The 23,039-nt window shown below is 39.4% G+C and overlaps 2 protein-coding genes across 2 annotated transcripts in view; one reads left to right on the forward strand and one right to left on the reverse strand.

The window, feature by feature from the left end:
* The window catches only part of PSMD1 (proteasome 26S subunit, non-ATPase 1), a 74,181-nt gene that overhangs the window by 16,011 nt on the left and 35,131 nt on the right, over positions 1-23,039 (forward strand). Inside the window, exons 15-16 of the mRNA XM_086468692.1 lie at positions 486-581; positions 1,121-1,185. Coding sequence (XP_086324818.1) covers positions 486-581; positions 1,121-1,185 — 161 coding nt within the window. The remainder of the gene's footprint in view (positions 1-485; positions 582-1,120; positions 1,186-23,039) is intronic.
* HTR2B (5-hydroxytryptamine receptor 2B) lies at positions 12,471-22,293 on the reverse strand. The gene is made up of 3 exons (XM_009946155.2): positions 21,984-22,293; positions 15,418-15,618; positions 12,471-13,351 (listed from the first exon to the last, which is right to left on the reverse strand). The coding sequence occupies exons 1-3, from the start codon at positions 22,291-22,293 to the stop codon at positions 12,471-12,473; spliced, it is 1,392 nt and encodes a 463-aa protein (XP_009944457.1).

A 23,039-nucleotide genomic window follows, 5' to 3' on the forward strand; every position in this document is an offset into this window, starting at 1 on the left:
AGGAAAGTTCTTACATAGGTCTGAAGTGGGGCAGTTTCACAGGTTGCTTCATTCTAATCAAAAATACAATAACAGCAGTGCTTTGTTGTGTATTTTTTTTAGCCTCATACTCTGTCTCCATAGTCCTGTGAGCACAACAAGGAGCAGAACAGGGTGTAATGGTTAAAACCAGATGAGGCTTGCTGTAGGTGGGTTGTTCTCAAAGATCTAGTAGTGGTCAATAGCAAATAGCAGAGAAGAAGCAGAATGACCCATCTACCAGATACTCCCTTTGGCAGCCTGTGGCATAGCAACTTTCTGTCCCCCTGAAATTGGTAATGACAGCCCTGCTTTGGTGGCTGTCCCGTTACTCATCCTAAAATAAACAATTAAGCAGTGAGGCTACCTGTTTGCGGATTCCGGGCTCAAGAGTGGAACAGATTTAGAGTCAGAATTACTGAGTCCCTGTTTGGATGGATGTTAAATATTGATGCTTTCTCTTCCAGGATCCAATTCTCCGTCGTTCTGGCATGTACACTGTTGCTATGGCATACTGTGGCTCAGGGAACAACAAGGCTATCAGACGCCTACTGCATGTGGCTGTAAGTACTGTGGGCTTAGGAGCACATAGCAAGAAATTTGTGGTGAGGGAGTAAGCACATCACTTTGACAGGCTTTGTGTCTACAGTGTTAATATTCTGGTCCAAATCAGAGACTGTGAAGTGACAGAAGCTTTCCTTAATACTGTGAGTAGAAATAACAGGGCCTTCTGGTGTTAGGATGACTTTCGGCAAGGGAATATTCAACCTGGTATCACAAAAAAAGGAACCTATTAAAAACTAAAACGTGGTCCTAAGGTAGTTGGTAGTGGGTTTGCAGTGAATAGTCTGTGTAATGGTGGGCTGGGGAAAAAACGACTTAAGCTGTAAAAGGCGAGGTCTGTCTGCTCCTTGATAGGCTTGCAGGCACAGCGTATGAACAAAGGTGAGGCTGTTTCAGCTAAGGCTGGACGTTTGTTAACTTTCCTTCTCTACAATCCTGTCTTCTTGATTAACTTGTGTGCTTGACACGTAGCCTGAAATGTTGTAGAGTCGTCAAGTGTTTTAACTATATTCTGAATGTCCTATTTTCCCTTTTGTAGGTGAGTGATGTGAATGATGATGTGAGGCGGGCAGCTGTTGAGTCACTTGGTTTCATTCTGTTCAGGTACAGTGTCTTCCTTAGTCACTTCTACAGCCTTCAATTTGATGTCTGTTACATTTTCAGGAAATGTATATGCTTTTGCTTTCACAAAATGACTCAGTTGCTAACTGAATGGAAGTTGAAAAGTCATAAAATTGAGAGAGAATAAAGCTTGATTCAGAATTAGAAGCCTTCCTTAGTGTTCAGCAGATGCTTAATGAGCCTTTCCATCAGTTTCTGGACTTAGGGCTTAATTGTCTGATAAGAGTTAGACGAAGTCGACAAATAGAATGAAAAATTAATATTTGCAGGATTGAGAGTTAATTAAAAATTAAATATACAGTGCTTGTGCCAAGACCTCTTAAAGGCAGCAGTACTCAGACAAATATGTCTGGCTGATTGCAGTCTAAAACATTTCTAGAGGTTGTGACTTCAGTAAAAATAACCTGAAGAAGGATGTTGAAGGAGTCTTTGTTGGGTTTTAAATAACCACTGTTAAACCCTGACAGGTTACTGTATTTATGTTGTGGTAATGTAAGCCCATCGCAAAGTAGTCATGATGTTTGCTTTGGTTCTCTAAAGTGAAATGTGTTGCTGAACTGGTATTTTGTAGTGCTCTATAGTTCCTTAGGTAAGAGGTGTTTGGGATTTGTCGTTTGGGGTTTGGTTGGGTTTTTTTAATTATTAGATTGGGATATTGGGAGGCTCCCCAAGGATTACACCTTCATCTGTTAATACAGTAATCTGTGTAATATGAGCACTGAGCCAAGCTGCAGCATTTGAGTGTGTCTGAGAGAAGGTGGTGCATACTTGGGTCCAGGACTGTGATTTAAAAATCTTTTTTTGCATCTTCTTTGAGTTAGTGGGAGTCTGTAAACTCATCCTAAAAAGCAGGGTAAGAGGTGCTTAAATCTGGTATTAAAAAACTGGGTTACTGATACAACCAGTCAATTTGTCATTAACCAAGTTGTTCCTCACAGAAATTCTGTTTTATCTGACGCGTATTCTGGCTGCAATTAAATGTAGTTTACAAGCTGAACGTATTCCCTCTGTGGGCAGCAGGCGTCTCCCAAGAGCTTCTGCTCTGTTGCTTTCAATGAGCATAGATTGCTCCTTGCTGTGTAGTGATCTGTGTCTCTCCTGAAGCCAAAGGGTCTGTTTGACTGGCTTCTGCATCTGTGTACAGAAGGAAAATTCCGTGCAGGCCTTCCATAGTTTCAGGCATCTTTTTTTCCAAAGAGGTTGTGACAAAGCGCTTTTGATCTCTGATTTCAATGTAATTTTTCTTTTCAGTAAATGCAAAACGTGATTGGTCATTGATAGCTCCTACCAAAATGAGAAGCTTTCAAGGCTATGTGCTAAACCATTTACCCATGAGCTGGTGTCTTGTCGGAGTGAGATAGTTCTGGGCCTTTTCTCTCCATATCCAGGAATGAGGAAATGAGTGACTCTTTCACCTGCTCTGCAGTGGTTCAGATCTTATCCCGCCTCTTCCCTTCCCTTTCTGAGGAGTACAGTCCCAAACCTGCTTGCACAGTGTCCACCTGATTTGGAGCAAAGGACTAAAACTTTAGCTGATTAGCACTGGCTGCTGCAGGCAATAGGCTTGTGTTAGGCTTTTCACTTGATAACTTTCATGAAACAGTTGTTTTGCTTTAAGACACAGTTCTGGAGGAAGCCCAGACCCTTGGATTCCCATGCAGGGATGGAAGGGATTTTCTGCTTAGAGGGCCCTACAGATTACCCCCTGCATTACTCTCTCTAATTATAAACCAAAAGCTGTGTTTCAGTTCCTGGAAAGAAATACTGTCCATGGGTGTGGGGATCCAGAAGCTGGTTTTACATTTACCTTCCCCGTTTGCTGAAACTGCTAGGTAGCACTCATTGTGCTCTCTCAACACTGGAGGTGTGCAGGGGCATCAAGAGCAAGTGGCCTGTGAGCTGGTCAGAATTCATGACTAAAATGACATCACTTTCTTAGGACTGTTGTTTGTTGAAGTCTAACTGGATTTACTTGTCTTAAAGGTCACTAATACAGCGTTGAATACTGGCAAGAGTCAGTGATTGGTCAGCTGCTAGGTATACAGAGCTTTTGAATGAAGCGTTTTGTGACGGGAGGTGAGCAGGTCTGTAACACAGTGGGCTAAGCCCCAGCAATCAGTCTTGCCGTAGGTGAAGGAACGTGACTGAGGGTCCTGTGAGAAGAGGTCTTGTTGAATTCTTTGTATGTCGTTCCAGAAAGGGAACTGTGGAGTCAGGATTGAAATAGGAGAATAAATTTGTTTAATGCGGTCTACATTTTCCTTGGGGAATTCATGCCGTGACTGTAGGGTTGAACATGCTGGAGGTGTAAGATCATCTGCTGGGTTGTATACTACAGCAGCAGGAGCATGCACAAGACTTGTGCTTCTGCCTGTTCTTCCTACAGGAATAACAAAATCTATATAAGGGTGGAGGTTACACCATCAGAAGGTGGTAATTTCCTTAAAAGCACCATTGGTGAACCTGACAGCTCCTGACAGAGCTAGAGCCCACAAATTTACTGTGTGTCATAAATACCTAGTTTGTTTTCTCCTTTTGTAACAGCTATCTATGAATAAATGTTCTTCCTCTTGGATTTGAACTAAAACTGTCATAAATGTCACAAAACCAGCTATTTTTAGGTAATACGTTTGCATAGCAGAACATTCTGTAAGGCTTTTCTGTCCTTGTTTACCACTGTGAGTCTTCTTTGCTAGCACATACATGCAGCCCTCAGTACGTTCAGGAGCACAGCTTGGCTTTTATGGCTAGAGTTAATGAAAGCAGCGCAGTAAAATGTGATAGAACATAATGTAATAAATCAGACATTTAATTTTTAAAGCAACAAAGTTTTGCTTTAATGTGAAGATTAACTTTTTTTTAAGCACAGAGGGTTTTTTAGATTTTTTTGCACTTTTTAGTTACTGGAAAAGTCTACAAAAGAATGTGTGTGGCTATTTCATTGTTCAGAATTCATGAATCAAGGTTCAGGTAAAGGTGTTCTAGTCTAGGTTGTGAAGTTCTGCCGAAGAATTGCAAGATTAAATTTTCTAGTGTGTTATGAAACATCAAATTACCCAGTTGCACCATTCAGTACTTTCCTTAGCATATAATTCTTTAAGAGAATTTCTATATTCCTTAACATACCAAGTGGAAGCAGTCTGTAGTTATATCTCTCTTTAAATTAGTATCAGTTGGGGTCTTTTGTAACTGCAATATCTTCTCAAATAGCTTAAAAAATGTTAAAATGCACTTTCAGGAGTTTTCTTCCTACATTCTTTTCCAAAGTTGTCTTTGTTGCCTGGAGCAAAGGTGAAAAGTTGGCGAAATTCTTGCTTCTGCAACAGGATCGCTAGCTGTATTTGCTCAGCAAGGCTTGTGGTACTTTGAGGGTAAGCGGTGTCAGGAGCACTGGATGGACTCTGCATTGCTCAGAACATCATCTGTGGTGCAAGAGTTTTGATGGGATTAGGGGAGCAGGGGTCGATGCTGCTATAGCAGTCACGCTTGGATGTTGGATGCATGCTTGCCTGCCTGTGCGAACACCTGCAGGCAAGTTGCTCCAGGGAGCAAAGCAGTAGCAGTCATGCTGCCCGAGCTGCAGAATACGTTGTGAGATGCTGTTCATATAGCGCGAAACTAACTTCCTTGTTCTGTTCTTGGACTCCCTAAAGCTTTCCGGGGAGCCGTGTGTGTAGAATTCCAGCTTGTTGACCAGCAGTGTTGCTGCTGTTCATTCTGTTGTTTCTGGCTGTTTAGAAGTAGTCCACAGGTCTGCAGACTGGGGATTGAAAGCACAGCATGCTGGCTGCAGGACTTGGTGTGGCTTTTTTCCTCTCTTGGCTTAGTGCCCTACAAAAATCATGCACTACTTATGTATCATTTTCGTGCTACTCTATTAAATGATCAGAAAATGCTGTGGTGCCAGAGAATTGTTTCAAAACTATCTCCTCTTTTCTTCTCCACAACTAGAAAGACAAAATAATAAGGCGTAGAAACCTGAGACTTTCTAAATCTTCTCTCTTTTTAATAATGGCCAGCTCTTACAGGAGACATTTAAGTAAAATGTTATTATAAAATGGTACAGGGGCATGAATAAAGCTTGAGATGTTTGGAGATTGCAGTGTGGATGCAGGGCTGTATTGTGAAATAGCAAGAAGAGAGGTGATATATTGACTTGGCTCCTGTAATGTATCTCTGCTCTCCCAGTCCTGATACTTTTGCCAGTGATCATAGATAGCAAAGTTACCTTATTATTGATGTTTATGTATTAGTCCTTTCTACTGAAGTGGTTTATAAAATATTTATCATGGCTGTTGGAAAGCAGCATTTAAGGCGCTTGTGATTTCTGGTCAGCCTTTTTCTTTTTTAAGACTATTACAATGAGATGGAAAACATGATAAATTTAAAGTGTTTTACTTTTCAAAAATGGAGTTATTTTTATCTTAATTTTTACCTCCTTAGGTCATGAATTGATTTTTGTTTATTGGTGATTGGTGATGTGATTGGTTTATGTAGTCAGCTTTATTTTTATGTTGTTATATGTTGTTATATGTTAGAGCAATGCCATGGTGTATCTAAACACTTTAGTTTACATACGAAATGAGGAGGTAGATGTTTTATACATATAACAAATCTGGTTAGGTAGAGAGTTTCAATGTGGGATGCAGCAGTGCTTCCAGGCATGAACTAGAAAGGCTTAATGCTCTTGTAGCAGTTGTTAAGTCCAGGGAAATGGGAGCCATGGGGTAGTAGGACTTAAGTTGTGGGGTGCTGTTTCTGCCTTGATGCGCTGTTGTTGGGAAAAGGCGAAGAGGAGGAGGAACAATGCAGCCTCTAGAGAGTCCCAAAAGGAAGATGTAGTCTCGGCTGATAATTGTAGGCTATCCAAACATGGAGAACTCTGCATGGCTTTTGTTCAGTTCTTCATTTCAGGATGATGCAAGTGAAATAATAATGTTTCCTGCTTTTGTATTCTTTGTGTTTACATAGCCTTTGATATTTTAACACTATGTATTTGTTTTAAAGCAAGCGCAGATCAGATACTTGGATTTTGTTCCAGGAAGACTTGGACAGTTTGTTTTCTTTAACTCCTGCAACCCACCTTTATCCAGTAGGCAGATGGCAGATCATCTGGGTGATTGAGTATGAGGCTAACAGTCGCTCTAAGGTGATTGTACTGGTGGCTTGTTCAGTGTATTAATTGTGAAGAGGAGAAATTTGGTGAAACATGCCTGCTTGTTAATTCTTGCACAGGAAAGAATAAAAGGGTTTTGTTTACCCTCCAACCCATTTTATCTTTGTCTTATTCAGTTTTCCTGGGGAAGGAGAATGAAGGTCCCTTTCAGTAGAAAGGTTAATAGTAACAGAAATATTACTATAATCAGAAGAAGCCTTAGACTTTTGCTGAAGTATTTTTGGATTTGAAAATGCCTTTATCTGCAGGTCTGAAGCTGGAAACAGCTGTGTGTCTTCACTGACCAAACTGTAGTGCCTTGGAGAGGTCCCTTGGCATCTCTGGCGTAAACTAATCTAACTTCTAATGAAAATTGTAGCTGTACAATCAGATTGCACAAATATATTAATTGTTTCAAATGATACACTATGACATCTTGCGTTAATTCTTTCCATGCTATTGTTTTATCTTTGTCTAGACTATTTGTATGCATGAGATTTTACTTCGGAAAATAGGGCTCAGAGCCTTATATCACCTGAGAGCTTTTGCAAATCTCAGCAAGTTTTAACTTCATACTGTAAACTAGAATGTCTACACGGATAAGTAATATGATTGGTTTAAATCTGAGATAGCTTCTTCAGCCTAGCTTGTACCCTGATGAAAACTCAAAAGTATTCCTTCAGGAGGTCACTTGCTCCTTAGGGCTTAAAAATACTGCCTATAGTGCCTATAATAAGCCTATAAGCTTATATATAAAGATTTTCAGATCACTAAATCACAGCGTACGTGAGACAAGAGAGAGAAACCAGCCTAGTATGTTCCCCCCACACACCTCTAATTCTAGAAAAATATGTTCAGTTTCTCAGATGATACACACTAAGGCTTTTAACTTGAGTAACTAAACATTTTAAGCAGTGCGATTTATAACTAAATTGGTTGTCTGACTAAATCCTTGAATTTGCTTTAAAACTACTGTTCAGCAACTGAAGTTTCAGATTAAGTCATCAAAAATGCTGAGATTCTTTGAGCTGTTAAATGAAGTTGATAAATTATTTTTTTAATGGCAAAAACTTCCTGTCGGATTTTATTAGGGACTGTTGATGTGCATGTGGCAGAATAAAAGGCTCATTTGTTGTGCAATATTTAGTGCATTTGAAAATGAGTTGCTATGATCTGTCTAAAGCATTTGTAAAGAGGATCCTTCAGAGAGTAAGAAACTCCTAATTTTTGAAATCATGATGTTGTTTTTTGGAGGTTGGAAAGGACCTCAATATCTGGATGCAAGGAATCTTAGATGTGGCTAGACAAATAGGGTTTGACATGAATTATTAAACGTAAGAGTAAAAAATGGGCATTTCAGCAAGCCATCTTTCCTATTTTTGTAACTAGCTTTCCGTTTAAAAATGAAGAAGCTTCCTCTTGTGTTCTGCAGGGCAAAAGCATTTCTTTGTCACTGGAGAAAACAGTGTGTCTCATGGGAGTGGACACTGATGGTAAACACCATGGTGTTGAATGCCAAAGCAAAAATATGGAAGTTACTTCTCTCTGATGTTGTTTTTGCCAAGTTGATGGTTACCTAGAGAGCCAAAAGTGAAGTGAAACAAAGGAGCGCTTCTTAGCAGTTGCACATAGGCATCTTGATAAAGATGATGAAAGAAATCTAATGCTTCATGGTAATATTAAGTCAGTCCTGAGAACTGGCCAGAACTCTGGAACTCCTGGCCCCAGCTTGAAAGGCAAAGAGCCAGAAGGGCTCTGGTGAGTGTCCTGCATCTTTGAGCTCCAGTGTCCCAGGTTGTTCAGAATGCCTTTACCAGGTTTACTGTGCTTGCATTACTTTGCCTTTTAAGGCTGATATTACATATGACAGCCTAGAGAAAGATTTAGGGGAGTAATGCTTTTGCTTTCTCATACCAGCTTGCAGTGCTGTAGATTTTTCCACAATAAGAAAATGGTGTTGGAAAATGAGGTTTTCTGTGAAGCACCATGAAAGAAACAGTGTGCCTCTTCTATACTAGTGAACAGCTTTGTGGCTTCAGTCTCTCTTCTCAGTGCCTTGACTTCTGCTTGGCACTGGATTTTTTAACTGTATTTTGATGCATTTGAAAATTGATACTAGTGTGGGCAGGTGTCATGGTTAGGAAGAGTTCTACACATGGAGAATACAAGATAAGTGATGAATAAATTTTTCTGGCTGCCCAAAAGTTTTCTGGTAGAATCTGAACCAAAGACTTGCAGCTTATAGAACCCCAGATGGTTTGAGGCTGACTTCGTGAAATTTGTTTTATGTCGCCACAGCTGAGACTAGCTGGATTTCTTGCTTCTCTGTTTCTTAGGGTGGCTTAAAGGTTGGGATTTTGTTTGGTTTTGTCTGGGTTTTTTTGTTGGATGTTGTTTTTTTAAGGTATTCCCTTTATTTGCATTTCTTGGCACTCCTGTTAGCCTTTGAACTCCATTATTTTCCTCTCTGACAGACTGCTGAGGTGGGTGTGTTTATGGGTAGTTCTTAAGTCCATGTCTGTGCTGTAATTTTTAATTAGATAGGCAGCCAGAACATCGACTAAATATCTCCTAATGTATTTTATATAATTAAACCAAAAAAAAAGCCCATACTTGTCCATTGTTCTTCTAAAATGTATTTCTTCCCATAGTGCTTGTATATTGCAGATCAGCTTTGACTTTTGTCCATCTTGCTTCTTTAGTAGCTTAAAAAGAAATGAAGTATGCCAGATAAAAGTTGCTGTGATAATGAGGAAAATTGAACTAGGTAACTGTGTAAGTTATTATTTTATGTAGCATATAGAGGCCATAGAGCTGGCCAGGTGGTTGGTTTGGCATGGGCTAGATTCTGAAAGCATCGAGAGCATTTCACTGCAGAGAAAGGAATGTCTTTTGTTTGGTTAAATGACAAGTGCGTGACCCCTTTCTCCTGTAAAAGTGTCTTGTGTTCTGCTAGCAAGTGACTGCAAACCTTTTATCAATTATTATTTAGGCTGCTATCTTTATGAAGAAAGCTGGAAGCTGTAAAAATACTGTCACTTCACAGCCAGCATTTAAAAATACATTTTTATATTTGTGTTACTTAAAGATGATGCTCGTGAATGTAGTCCTAAGCCTTCTGTCTTGCTTGTCAGTACCACACCAGCGGTGTTGTCCTTAGTTACCATACAACAAACTTGTGCTTTCTTACAGTAGCTTGCAGTGACTCTTATTTTCAGTCATGTCTTGCTAATGAAGGTAATGTCTTTGTTCAGATCTGTTCTTGTAGATACAGTTGCTAAAACAAGAACTTTGCTGCCCGTTATGTTGTCTTTTTATTTCATAGTTCTGCATCTTCTTTTAATTTTTCTTCTCCCTTGGTCCTTATGCTTTCCAAGACTTTTACCTGAATTCTTAGCTTGTTTACTTTGTCAGTCGACAAGCAATTTCTTTTTACACTTAGTGTGTTAAACGGAATGTGCATGTTTTCTTGATGATGTGTTTCTGTCTGTGGAGAAATTTCCTTTCTCTGTAGGAAGACTGGATTTTTGATTAGTCACTAGTCCTTTTGATTGAGGTTTATTGTTGCTGACTAAATTCAGTAACTGGAACATGTTGAACTTCTATTTATGGTTACTAAAATTGAGAAGTCTATATGCTGGCTTGACAAAATACATCTTTGCTGGGTGAGACTTTTTCAAGGACTGTTTTCTGTTGGTGGAGGTTAACCACTGATTACAAAGAGGCCTTGGAATCATTCTCTGTGGGACACTTAGGGCAAATTACTCCTCATGTCGTTGCTCATTGCAGACTGACATTTGTACAAGGACAGGGTCAGACAGAAGAGAGCTAAGTTACCCCTTGCTCTTTCCAGATGCTGTGAGCCAGCTGTGGTGTTCCTGCTGGAAAGGGAAATTTTAAGTTGTTGCTGAAAGTAGATGATTGCTGCCTGCTGCATGAATGGTTTTTGTTTAATCAGCATGGATTTATTTAAGTAGCAAGAGAGTTTTCAAAGATGACTCCTTCGTGCTCTCTGGCTGCTGGGGAATAACCCCTCAAGAACGGTGCTGTGCCCATTTGCCTCTTGGTGTTATTCCTCGTGAAGGCTGGGTCCTGCATTGCAAATGATGCTTTTAGGGTTTTTTGCTGTGATTACTCTGTGCATGGATGCAATTGCACCTTTACTTGGTTCCAGAGTGCCTGCGTTAGGTTAAATGAAACACTGGCCTGTGATGTTTTCAGCTATGTACCTGGAAGTTTTGGGGTTTTGGGGGTTTGTTTTATTCCTACTCCCTCCCCCCTTGAGCTTCAAAGTAACCTAGGTCTTATTGAAGGCTTTTGATTCTCAAATATTTTTAGATGTAGGTGTCTTTCACAGCTATAGCAGTCCATCAATTCTGGCTTTTAACTACAGGATCCTCTTAAACAAATTTTGATTAACGAAAGAGGAGTAAGAGCAGTTAGAGCTTATTCTAACTTAAGTGGCTAGGGACTATCACCAAAAAGGGGAGGAAGGAGACAACTTACTGTAAATACCACAGAAGTATTTTTAATACTTTCTCCTGGAACTCTGGCAGTTGTTACGTTAGGCTGTTTTGAACTTGCACATGTTTTAAATTAAATATATATAAATAAATGTTGGAAGAACGTGTTATCTTTGGTACTTTCTGTTCTGCGGATGAAAAAAACCTAAGCCTTTTGCTGTACATAATTTTAGTGTGCAACTAAAGAGTTCTGAAAACATTAAAAATTAAAACAAAGCCTGAGCTGAAAATTTTAGTGTAAATGGCAACAATTTAAAAAAATGCTGAACCGGCTGCTTACTCTAAGAACTCCAGTACTTTGGGGAAATTGAATTTCACTTCCCAAAGAGAGATGGTCTGGAACTGTCAGAAGCTCCGGATTTCCCAGATGGTAGACTCTGGAGGCTTTTACAGACTGTGAGGAGAAATTCTTTCTATGAATTTTGTGCTCTGATGGAAGGCTCGAGCATGTTTTGAGAGAGTGCAGATTGGGTCCTGTAACCTTATGGCATCAGTCCAGTGAAATTATTTTGAACTAAGCTAAACTGCGAATGTGTGCAGGTCTAAATAGCACTGTTTGCTGTCTCTTAAACACTTGCTCTTATTTTCAAGTGAAATAGCTATTCTAGCTGTGGTTTTTCTACTTTGTGCGAACTATACTGGATGAGGGAAGGCTTTCACTGAAGCTCCAATGGTCATAAATAAGGAATTTTGTTCATATAAATTAAACAGATGTTCCAAGCACTGTCTGTCCTGTTTTACTCATGATTGTTGATGTAGTATTCTCCCGTTTTGGTTAAATGCTCTCATTTTCTTGGTATGAAAAGATGTGTTTTTCTGTGACAAATCTGACACACCAGGCTTATGTGTGTAAGTCAGACAGAGTAATGGAGATGAAATTCAGGTGGGTAAGAGATTCTGCCCACTCCTACAGTAAAACCACAAAGGGATAATTTCAGCACATGGAGTTTTTTCTCAGTTTGCTAAGAACCAGTTTTTCCCCCCTTGTGGAATGGGCACGTACACCTTTTGGTCTCTGAAGTGAGGATAAGGCTTGTGATGTACGTTCCCTCAGAGAACAGGAAAAGCTCACACTTGGATGCGCAGTCTCAGCAGAGGAACATATCTGTAGGAGACAATGCAGTGAGCTTGTGTGCTGTTTTGTTTACACAGAGTAAAGATGGATTTAAGTTAAAACGAGCAAGCTTGTATCCCTCTGCTAATTTCATCGTAGAACATCAACCTACGGAGTGTTCTGTTTTCTTGCCAGAAAGTAGTGTTTGTACAGAGATGCTTTTCTTCTAAAAATGTGCTCTGAAGAGACTGAAGATAAGTGAAGTCAGATACTCAAACTGATTTAGCGTTTATTTATTTCCCTCTTCCTGTAGGCTACAGTTCTGTGTCAGTCATTTATCTTGGAATGAAATTGTGATTGCTGCCATCATGGGGTTGGGGTTAGAGGAGACTTTGGAGGAGAGGAATTAATATAAATTTATAAGATATTGCTTGCATAAATAACATAAAACAATAGTATTTATACCCTCTTACAGCACAGTTACCTAGAATAATACAGACAGTAATACTATGATATGGACATGGCTGCCATTCCGCTATACGTAGCTGACTTGTTCTTCTGTTTTATCAACTTCATTCTCTGTGAGCAGCAATGTATCCAGCAGAATGGCCGATGAGGCTTGGATAGGTGAGCTCCTCAGCCTCATTGGGCTCTGGTACATAATGGGGTTAATTCCATTTCTCATCCCGTGCATGACAAAAAGCTTGGAATTTTCTGCCACAGAGCTTCTGAAAGAGATCCTGCTGGAGCGCTTCCGAAGGGCCTTCATAGGCTTTGTGGTCCGATAGTTGCAAGTGATATACCTGCTGAAAGCCTCCCTAAATGTTTTGTTGAAGAGTGTATAGACAAGAGGGTTCACTCCTGAGGATACATATCCTATCCAAACAAATATCTCCATAAGCTTTTGAAAAACTTCCTGGTTGCAGGAGTTGCACAGAACTGAACTTATGTTTGTTATGAAGAATGGGCACCACATCAACAAGAAAAGAAAAAATACAATCCCCAGGACTTTTGACGCCCTTTGTTCGTTGGTTATCGTTTGCATGGACTTCCTCCCAATTGTAGATGTTCTGCTGATAGGCATGTCACTGGACAAAGTCTTGTCCTTTCTGGAGCCATTTAGCATGGCCACCTTTTCTGGTGAGGAGGCAGGTGTTGTGTCACGCTGAAATACTGTGGACACTGTTGACCAAGTGAAACGCTGTGGTGGCTTGTTGATCAAGTAGGCCTTCTTGCGTAGCACTTGGATTGTCAAAAAATAAGTGACTATCATGATAGTGAGGGGAATGAAGAATGCAGCCACGGATCCGTACAGAATGAAATCATGAAATCGATCAGGCATCAGGACACACGTGATGTTTGTAGAGTTGCCGTTTCCATCTTCAATGCCTCTGATAGGAATCGGAATAGCAATGCCTACAGAAGAAAAACCAAGTACTTCAGCATATGGTAATCACTTGCAATCTCTTTTTTTTGGGCCTGAAGCCTCAGGATCTCTAAAGGTAGTTCCTGAGCTGTGGAGCAGGTACAGTGTGATGGAGAGAATGTGAATTGTTGAGACCATCACGTGTGTAATTGGGCAAATAGTACTTTATAAGACTTGGCAAGCTCAGCTTTAACAGAGTGCCCTTTCTAAGGAGACTGGCCTAACCCTTAGTGATTGAGGAAGCAGTATCAAGTTGCCAACTTCTCAAGTGTAAAATACGTGAATTGCTTTGACTCTAGTTGTTAGAATTAGTATGGCTTTTCCTCCAGTGAAATGTGTTTCCCTAATGCCATCTGCTTTTTTTTTTTTTTTTCCCCACCCACAGGGGTAACCTTCACACTTTTTGAAGGGCCATTCCGTAAATACATAAAACTTGTCTTTCCCTTTTATCTTAACTGCATCAAGTGACTGGACACAGACAGCTGATTTTTTTCACCCTGCTTGACTCTTTCATATATACAAGCAGTTAAATAGATGCCAGAATTATGCACTGTGTGTTTGAGATGGATTTGTTGTTTAAAGTCTCTTGCATATTTAAGAGTGTTTAAGTGAGGCTAGCTAGCTCTGTAATTCACTACTTGTGTTAAAAAAAAAAAAAGTTAGCAGTCTTGTCTTTTAAATGAATTTTTTATAACCACTAAATTACAATCAGCACTTCATTTGCCAGCAGTCTGACATTACAACAAAAACAACAGGTTCCTTGCTGTCTGGTGAAGGTTATTTGTGCTATGTTTGCTGATACCACTTAATGAGATCTAGGGATTCACTCTTTTCCTCTGCTGCTCTGCTCACTTAAGTTGGTTGAAAGCAGCAAGAGCAAAATGATTTACCCTTCAGCCACTTGATCCCTTTCTTAATAGGAGGCACACCTTCACATACAGCAAACACTTAAAATGAGGATTGAACCAAATTAACCTTTGATTTGGAGAAACCTGTCTCAGCTGCAGAGTACTGGTGTTAGATAAAAAAGGAATGAAAAAGTACAGCACTGATTAATAACAATAAATCAGGCATTAAAAGGTCAACTTGTAATTGTCTTGTCATGCTAACAGTTTCCTTTTTTTGTGATAAAATAGAGATAGAATATTTTCTCCTATCATCACAGCCCTTCCAGAATTTTTTTCCAAGCTGGAATTTTTGGGTTTGGGCATGTATGCCTCAGCTGAGAAAGTGAATGTGCCCATTCTCCTACCAATCATTTGCCTTAATAATCCAGAATCATTTTCTTCTTTCTCTTGCTCAGAGCATGCAGCGCTATGCCTATGGCTGCCTGCAGTGCACATTAAGTTATTTGAATTAAATGTTTGCACCTCCTTAGCTCATTTAACAGATTTATTTTTTTTTTAAGCATTGAAGACAGGTGAGGTGCCATATGCACATCACAGAGATACTACTATCATAAAAGTTTATATATTGGCATCCTTTATAGAAACTGTTCAGGGTTTGTTGGAGGTTTTTTTGCTTAGAAGTTAGCCTTTCTATATGCTATATTGCCAGTGCATCTCAATCTTCAGTGTGAATGTTACGAGCCACTCATTTATCTGTCAGCCTTTGGTGTAAGCAATTAACCTTTTTTTTACTTGCTTCATGGGACAACTGTAAGGCACAGATTTTAGCAGCATCTACTCAAGGCTTAAAATTGTGTTTGGGACAGAATATACTACCACAGGAACATGAAATCTTGCATTACCAGGAAACACGCTATGCATGCAGATACTGTCTTCTGATTGTTGGACTTTTAGGACCATGAAGAAGAGTGATGGTTATCCCTACTCAATCCTTGCCTTTTCTGGTAAGCCTGATACGGAGCAGTGGTTCAGGCAGGGTTTTATGATGTGGCTATGTATGATCCAAGAGGTGGACATAGGCCAGCCCAGGTGTTAGGGTCTGCTGATCAAATAGTACTTGGCCAAACTTTCCATGTTGCCCAGCTTTCACCTATTGTTTTGGGCATGAAAAGCCTCTGCATTCGTTTTGCAGTCTGAGTCTCACATACCTATTGAAATGAGCCAAACCACGATGATTTTGATGATTGTTGTAGCCCATGAATTGTACTGACTAGCCTGGATTGGCTTTTTAATTGCAATATAGCGGTCTAGTGAGATGGCACAGAGGTGCATGATGGAAGCTGTGGAAAAGAGGACGTCAAGGAACAGCCAGATAGGACACAAGGCAGTTGGGAAAGGCCAGGCATTGTCTGAAAGAGAACAGAAAACTCATTAGAATCTAGGCTTTCAGTGTATGGTTTTCCCTTGGCATCATTACCTTTGAGAAATTCATAATACTACAGGAACTGAGCTTTGCCTCAGCTGGATTCTGTCTTACATTTTAGTTAGGTCCTGATTGGCATGGTTGCCGCCATTGTATTGATCAGTCTGTCTGTGTGTTATAAGCCTTTCCCTGTCTTTTTGTCCTTTTTAGATCATGAGCTCTTTGTGGCGTGGACTCTGAATAAAAAAGTTTTCAAAAAGCGGGCCATGACTGTGCTTGGTCTTTGCACCCTTCTGTTAAATGGTTGTTTTCAGCTCTGTCTCCTTGATAGTGCTATGATTCAAGGTTGTATTAAATGGAGGAGATAACGGGTCATAACCAATGTATTAGTCAGTCATTGGAGAGCCATGGTTGAATCTTAGTGGTCATCTTTAAGAATCTAGTTCAGAGTTTTAAACACAGTTTACTGTGTCACTTGACCAGATAAAGTTGAGCACTGTAAGAGTTGGTCCGAAAATGAACCATCACAAGTCCACTGAGTGGACCATGACAAGCACTAATGTGGCAAAGCAGGGCTCTTCTGTGTCAGTAATGATATTACAAAAATTAAAGGGCTTTCATGCACCTTTCCCCCCGCCCTGGGTGCAATGGCTTGGATTTTAAATCTGGCATCCTGTTTCTTTTAGTAGTTATCTGTCTTTAATGTTAACCTTTATAGCAAACGTAGGGTCTGTCAACTGCATTTGTGTGCAAGATAAAGGTTTTGTATTGTTCAGCTTTCCAAAAGGCTCGCATTTGAGAGCTGGGTCACAGATATCAATGATAACAATACCAAACCGACTGGACGTTAATGAAATTCTAATTATTTTTTCTTAACTGCTTTTTATTCCACTTACAATTAGTTTGCATTGCAATCCAGTGCTAGCAGTGTTCAATTTAAGGTGTACCTTTAGTGTTGTGTGTCTGTAAGAATGTTCTGTAGTCCTAGGGGAAGAATGTGTGAACACAAAAGTTTTTTCTATTTCTAATGATAGAAGTTGGTCTACTAAATATATTCTCCTTCCTTATAAAAATTCAGCTATACTCAGTCAGTAGGCACATTAACAGTATTGTCACAGAAATCAGTTCTTTGTTGAATGATGATTAAGGAAAAAAAAAATTACTAACAAATTAGATTGGTTTTGATCTCTTTGCTCTGAATAAATAGATCTGCACACTAAGAATGCGGAATGAGCTGGGCTATTGTAATGCCCAGTCTTACCAGTGTGGTAATGTTGCAGTAGTTTGAGATTAAAACATTTTTTTCATAATGTGACTGATAGAAGGAAGTGATAATGGCACTGCCTTGACTTTGAATTATAAACTCCAGAGAATGGAAAATTTTACAGTCGGACATAGCATGTACTTGTCTGCACTTTTACCTATGTTGGGAAACCTCTCCCAGTAAACTAAGAGTGTGGCTGGATGGAGCCCTGACCCAAACCTCACCCACCCCAAAGCAGTGGGCTCCAGGTGAGGGTGATGTAGACAGTGACACAGAAAGGAAAGCAACAGTCTGTTTTAAAATCATTAACCAGTAAATTTTAGTATCTAGCTGCGTATTTCCGAAAATAGCTATCATGGCTGAAATTATTCTGTCAGGCAGGTATGAGAAAGTTGTAATTAGTATGTAATGAAACACTTACTCATATTTAGTTTTTCTATTTACACTTGCAGCTGGCAGTAAGGTATGGTGCCTTTCTGATGGGGGGGAAAAAAAAAAAAAGGAAAACCAAAATATTTTGTGGCTCATGTAACCAGCTGTGGGGGGAAAAAAAAAAAAGGAAAAAAATCCAGTTAAAAGAAATAATTTCTTTGATGGGCTTTAAATTGCTTACTCCAGAAAAATAAGATGATTACTTTTGACTCTGTGATGAAGGATTAGTTCAGATAAAATGTGAACAATTAGTGGAAAGTATATTCTACATCTTGAAGGATGGCAGGTAGCACAGCTGGATTTCAAGTGAGCAGCTAATACTTCTGTTAGGGAGTACTTACATGCCACTCCTGGATTAGAACTGCTTTGCTTTCTGGTGACTTGCAGTGTCATAAATTCTTTCCTTGTGTAGTTAACTTCCACTTTGCAGAAGAAAACCCTCAAATATTTTTCAACAAAAAGTTCTTTTCCTTCTTTTAAATATAGATGCATTTAAGCAGCTATCTGATGCAAAGCAACCTTGTACATTTTTACGAGTTGTAAGAGCTTTTGTTAGTTGATAAGTGCAACTGGACAGAGAAAGCTTTGTCTTTATTGGTGTTGTGCTTTGAACTGGATGCAGAAGGCAGTAAGTTATCACATTCATGATTATAGCATTGTGTAGCAATACATTTGTGTGTATGCCATGATGGTTTTTATCCAAACAAAATCAGAGTAGACTTTAAATGCAGTAGCTGATAAGAATTGAAGAATATGGTTATTATTTAAAACAAATATTGTGAAACTGATACCTTAAAGTGCAGAGGAGTCATGTAGTTGTCTAGGATTCATGCTGTGGTGTGTTTTGGTTTTACTTACTTTGATTGTTGGTTACACCTGTGTTAGAAACTCTGTGCCTAGTGTTTGAGGGACTACACTTAAGAGAAGATGAGCTTTCACCACAACTGTCTACCCTTGATTAATCTTTATTTAAGAAAAGCTTTACTTGTAGGAAATACCTTGGAGATGTGTAATCTTTAAAACAAAGGACAGTATAGAAGAGCTGCTCTAAGCCAAAAGGTTTTGAAAGCTTGGGAGAAAGCACTGCTTCTGTACATGTATAAGCATGTTTAAGAGAGATCTTCAAATAGACTTGAAAACCATTTGTTCCTCTGCTATAAGGGCTGCTGAAACGTGTTGCCTGTAAAGGATTTTGTTGCTGTTAAATAACGATGCTTTTCCCGAGATGAAAATTGGATATGTTTAATCAGTAGCTGACTTAAGCCTAGGTTTCAGTCTTCAGACTGGTGTGCGTGTGTCTGTAGCCTGCGTGTGTCTGTAGCCTGCGTGTGTCTGTAGCCTGCGTGTGTGGTGTTCACCTTCGTGTCAGTATTCAGCATCGTGGACTGCACAGGCCTGGTGTTTCCAAGCTGCTGACTTGCTATTTCATCCCCGCAGCTGCCTGCCTTTGTTTCTCCGCTACAATTAGAGCTTCAACAGTAGTTGTTCGCTGTCATGTAGTTTTTTTTAATTTAGCCAGAGTAATTTTGTTGTTGTTGTTAGAGTTGCTTTGTGAGGAATACACCTTTTGTCCTCCTTAACTTTAGATTTGAGATTTTGGAAGGTAGCCCTCAGTTAAATCAGTTTTCTCTGGTAGTTTGCACAATCAAGGAGGGAAGGTTCGTCATCAATAACAGGAGAAAATAAAGACAGAGATTCCTTGTGGTAGATGTTAAAAATAATGGCTTGCAGCCTAGGCCAGTCAACGTTACCTTCTCATTTTTAAGTGGATGAATATCAGGAACAGAGAATATATTTCGAAAAGTGGTACATGCACTGTTTCCAAGTAACCCACTGCCCACCAGGCTGTGGCCCACAGAGTTCTTCCTGCTCATTTGCAGGCTTTGCAAATGCGAGGATCTCTCAGGTTTATTTGCTAATGTCACTATCTGATGAATAGCAACATTTTTGCCTTTCTTCAGTTGTTCTGAGTGTTAGAAATTAGGATAACTCTTTTGAAAGCTAGATTTCAGAGAATGCAATTATTTCCTAACATGCCCTCCTTTTTTTTTCCAAAGAAATGAGAAGAATTTAGCAAGCAATAAAAGCAATGAACTGTTTGTATATTCTGACAGTCCCATTCCTAAATTAAAATTGCAGTGTATGTTTGTACCAGAGTATGTATTGGTTGCTCTGCTGAGAATGAATGACCTGCTGCTCAGTATTATACCTGTGAGTGAGTTACAGATTTATTTATTTACCTACTTTTAAAAGGAGCAGCTCTTTATTACAGAGACAGTCTATTTCTGAAGATTTTTCTGTAAGCGTTCGTCAGGGCATGGAGCCAGTATCTAGTAGGTTTTGAATTTGAACACACTGTGACACATTAGTTTTTACAGTCAATGTCATTTAATGTGACTGCACTTCAGCTCACACCTTTTCCCTCAAATATTCTCCACATAATTAGATAACAGTCGCAAATGGGAAGCATAATATTTGTATTCTGTATCTAGAAGCTGCACCCAGCTCTTTCATTATTATGGAAACATTCCTGTGTGGAAGTGCCAGGAGGCTGGATTTAATTTGCTCTCTGGCTATCAATGATTGTTCTGTGTTCAAGTAGTTATCTGGCTAATGTAGCTTCAAGATTTAGACTAGTTGTGTATTTAAATGTCTGTTCTATCTTCATTCCAGTAACTCCTCGTGTTTTGCTCATGCTTTGAACTTCTATAAACACCTCAGCATCTTCTCCCAGTCGATGAAGAGGGAAAGCAGTTTTTCTTTTTGGCTGCCAAAGAGAGACTTGTATGCAAGAAATTTCTGTTTTAACTGCTGCTATGTGAAGGGCTGGTACTGGTCTTAGTTAATTATAACTAATTTTGCTACTTTCTTGTAAATTTCCTGCAACATGAAAGATGCTTTTGTTTGACTTCTAAATTAAGATTCCTGGCATGCTTTAAACTGTTGTAACCAGGGTTTAGCACTGGATTAATTGAGAGATTATGGAGCAATAGTCTCTTTATAAAGTTAAAAAGAAAAGATTTATTAGTCTAGCAAAATGAAAGTAATAACAAAAAAATTCGAAGTAAAAAAACTCCACCACCACCAAAAACCAACTGCAAAATCCAGAACTTGCCTTCCCTTTGTATTGATTGCTAGTCTAATACTAGTATTTTTTTTTATGGTTAGTAGTTTTATTTTTATTAGTAGTAAGACCTTTGGCAGGAGCTAAGCAGTTACAGTATCTGTGTGTAAGTTGGCATATACATATCTGTTTCTTGCCTCTACACACACGTGTGTACATACGGATGTATCAAGGTTTTTTTTTTTTTATAAGTGACTGTGGTTTTTTCAAGTTAGAAATCACTGTCCTGGTCATGTACGTTCATTTTTCTTTTTAGAAATCATTGCTTGAAAAAAGACTGCCTTGTGATCTCAATGCTGAATTCTGACCTCCAGTTCATACATCTGTTTAGGGAGAAGCAGTCTGTAATATGCAGAAACTCAGTCTGAAGGCATTTGGTGAATAAACACATTTGTTAATAAAGTGATACCAGTCTTCTGCAGCAAACAAAAGCTACTGATGGCCTTTCTGAAATAAAGTTTATGATTGTGTTTGCGTGTTGCTCGGAGAACTCTTGGAGATCTAGCATAGGAAAATTGAACTCCTGCAGCCTTTCATTATCTAGGGCTCAGTGGTATCTGTACCTTAAAGGTAATTGTGTAAATTCGTAAGGTTTTTGAAAAACCTGTCTCATTGATTATTTTTTCCATTTCTATGATACGAAAATAGACCATGTAAAATGTATTCTTAAAGAAACTTAGGAGTAAAAGAGAAACTTTCCCGTAGAGCTGCCTCTGATTAGTTGTCAAAAGCAATATCTGAAATAAAGCTGGGCATGGGAGAATATGAAAAGGTCATGCTTGGTCTGCAATCACTAACCAGAAAGAAAATGTCACACCCAATGTATGTTCATGTAAAAAATACCTATTTTATTCGATATGAACCAGACTAAATGGTAATTCTGAGTCTCAAACATTAGGTACACAGGTTGAGGCTTCCTTGACTTGACAGATGAGTTAATTGTTTGGGACACTTTACGAACCTGCTGCTTTCCCCAGAGTGGGAGAATATCGATTCTCTGATACTGGTAAAGTTTGTTGTCACTGATGGTGCCAGGGACCATCTCTGACTGCTTATGGAGCTGGGAGTCAATCCTAAGGTAAAATCAGGTGCCTGACTCCTAGGAAGTTCATAAACCTGTTCAGTATACTGAACAGATACCTATTCTTCATTTCATGTTTTTTAAGAGAAGATTGCCTGCAATTAGTGTAATATCTGATAGAACAGATGCCAATGTTGTGCTGATGTTGATAAAAACAATATTACGCTGTACAAAATGTAATTTCCCATGTTCAGCTCCCAACTTAGTATCAGTGCTAAGTCTCAGGTGATTTTTTGAATGGTTTGTTTCAAAGGAAAGAATATTGACAGTGGGTATACTTCCCATAAAGACATTAAACTATATTAAGGTGAGACAGAGAGAAGACTTAGCAGTCCTAATCCAAGTGATTTTTAAAACTGTAGTGGTGGAAACGAGTTTTTCTGTTTGAATTAGACCTCCCCAAATTGTACCCCATATGCTAGCCTGATGAAACAAACACGCTGTACTTACCAAATAATATTATGAGAAGGGCAATCGGCATCACAAACAGACCCACGAGCAAATCTGCCACCGCCAAGGACGTCAAAAAGTAGTTGGTAGCATATTGCAACTTTTTCTCCAGAGACACTGCCAGTATGACAAGTATGTTCCCCCCAATGGTGGGGATTATCACCAGGATGATCAGTAAAGCTGCCCAACGCACTTTGTTTCCTTGTTCGTCACTTGGGTAGTTCTGCTTGGGCTCTGCTGTTACTGAGAGAGGCGACAAAGATCCATTGCCAACTCCAGACCCGTTCAAGAAATGTAAAGGATAGGACATTTTTGTGTCCAGCAGGATGTATTCAGGAGCTGTATTTTGCGCAGGAATTGTGTATGGTGTAAGAGTTTGCTGTTCCTCTCTGGTCCAGGATGGTCCTGAAGAAAGGCCAGCATGGTCAGTATGGTAGACTGGTCATCTGCTATTTTGAGATACTGTAAGCATGTCCAAGCTGGTAGGCAGTTTTTTTATTCTGTGCCTTGCTGGGTGTAATTAGGTCTTTAAAAATGAAAGTCCTGTCTTGTGTCCATCTCTGCTTGATGGGGTTCGATGGTCTGGTCTCCCCTTTATAGCGAGGTTCAGGTTTCAGAATATTATAGGAGACAATTCAGTAGCTGTGAAAAGCGAGCAATGCATTAGCTTCCTTTTTATTTTTTTCTTTCTACAGCAGTAAAAAGTGATAGATTAATTTGGATGCCAAATGCTTCCCTTTAGATACAGTGTACGTAGATTTCCTCTTGATAAGTACAAACTGATGCAAAGGCAGATGCTCGCGTTGTGTATGTGCAACTCCTCCTCTCCCGGGTGTCTAGTCTGCAGCAGCGTGTGCGTAGGCAGACGGCAGTTCCCATATTTCCCCTTATTAAGAGTCCTATTTCTCCACAGAGGGTCACCCCAAAAATATCTTCAGAAATGATGTATGAGGTTTCCGTTTTAATGTCTACAGTTCCTAATTTATCAGGTGAGGGTCAGGAAGCTGTGGACAATAAAACACTGGTGACAGTCTCAAGGGGATTGTAAAGATTTAT

The sequence above is a fragment of the Leptosomus discolor genome, chromosome 7 (genome assembly GCF_034619465.1).
Source record: "Leptosomus discolor isolate bLepDis1 chromosome 7, bLepDis1.hap2, whole genome shotgun sequence".
Classification (NCBI taxonomy): Eukaryota; Metazoa; Chordata; class Aves; order Leptosomiformes; family Leptosomidae; genus Leptosomus; species Leptosomus discolor.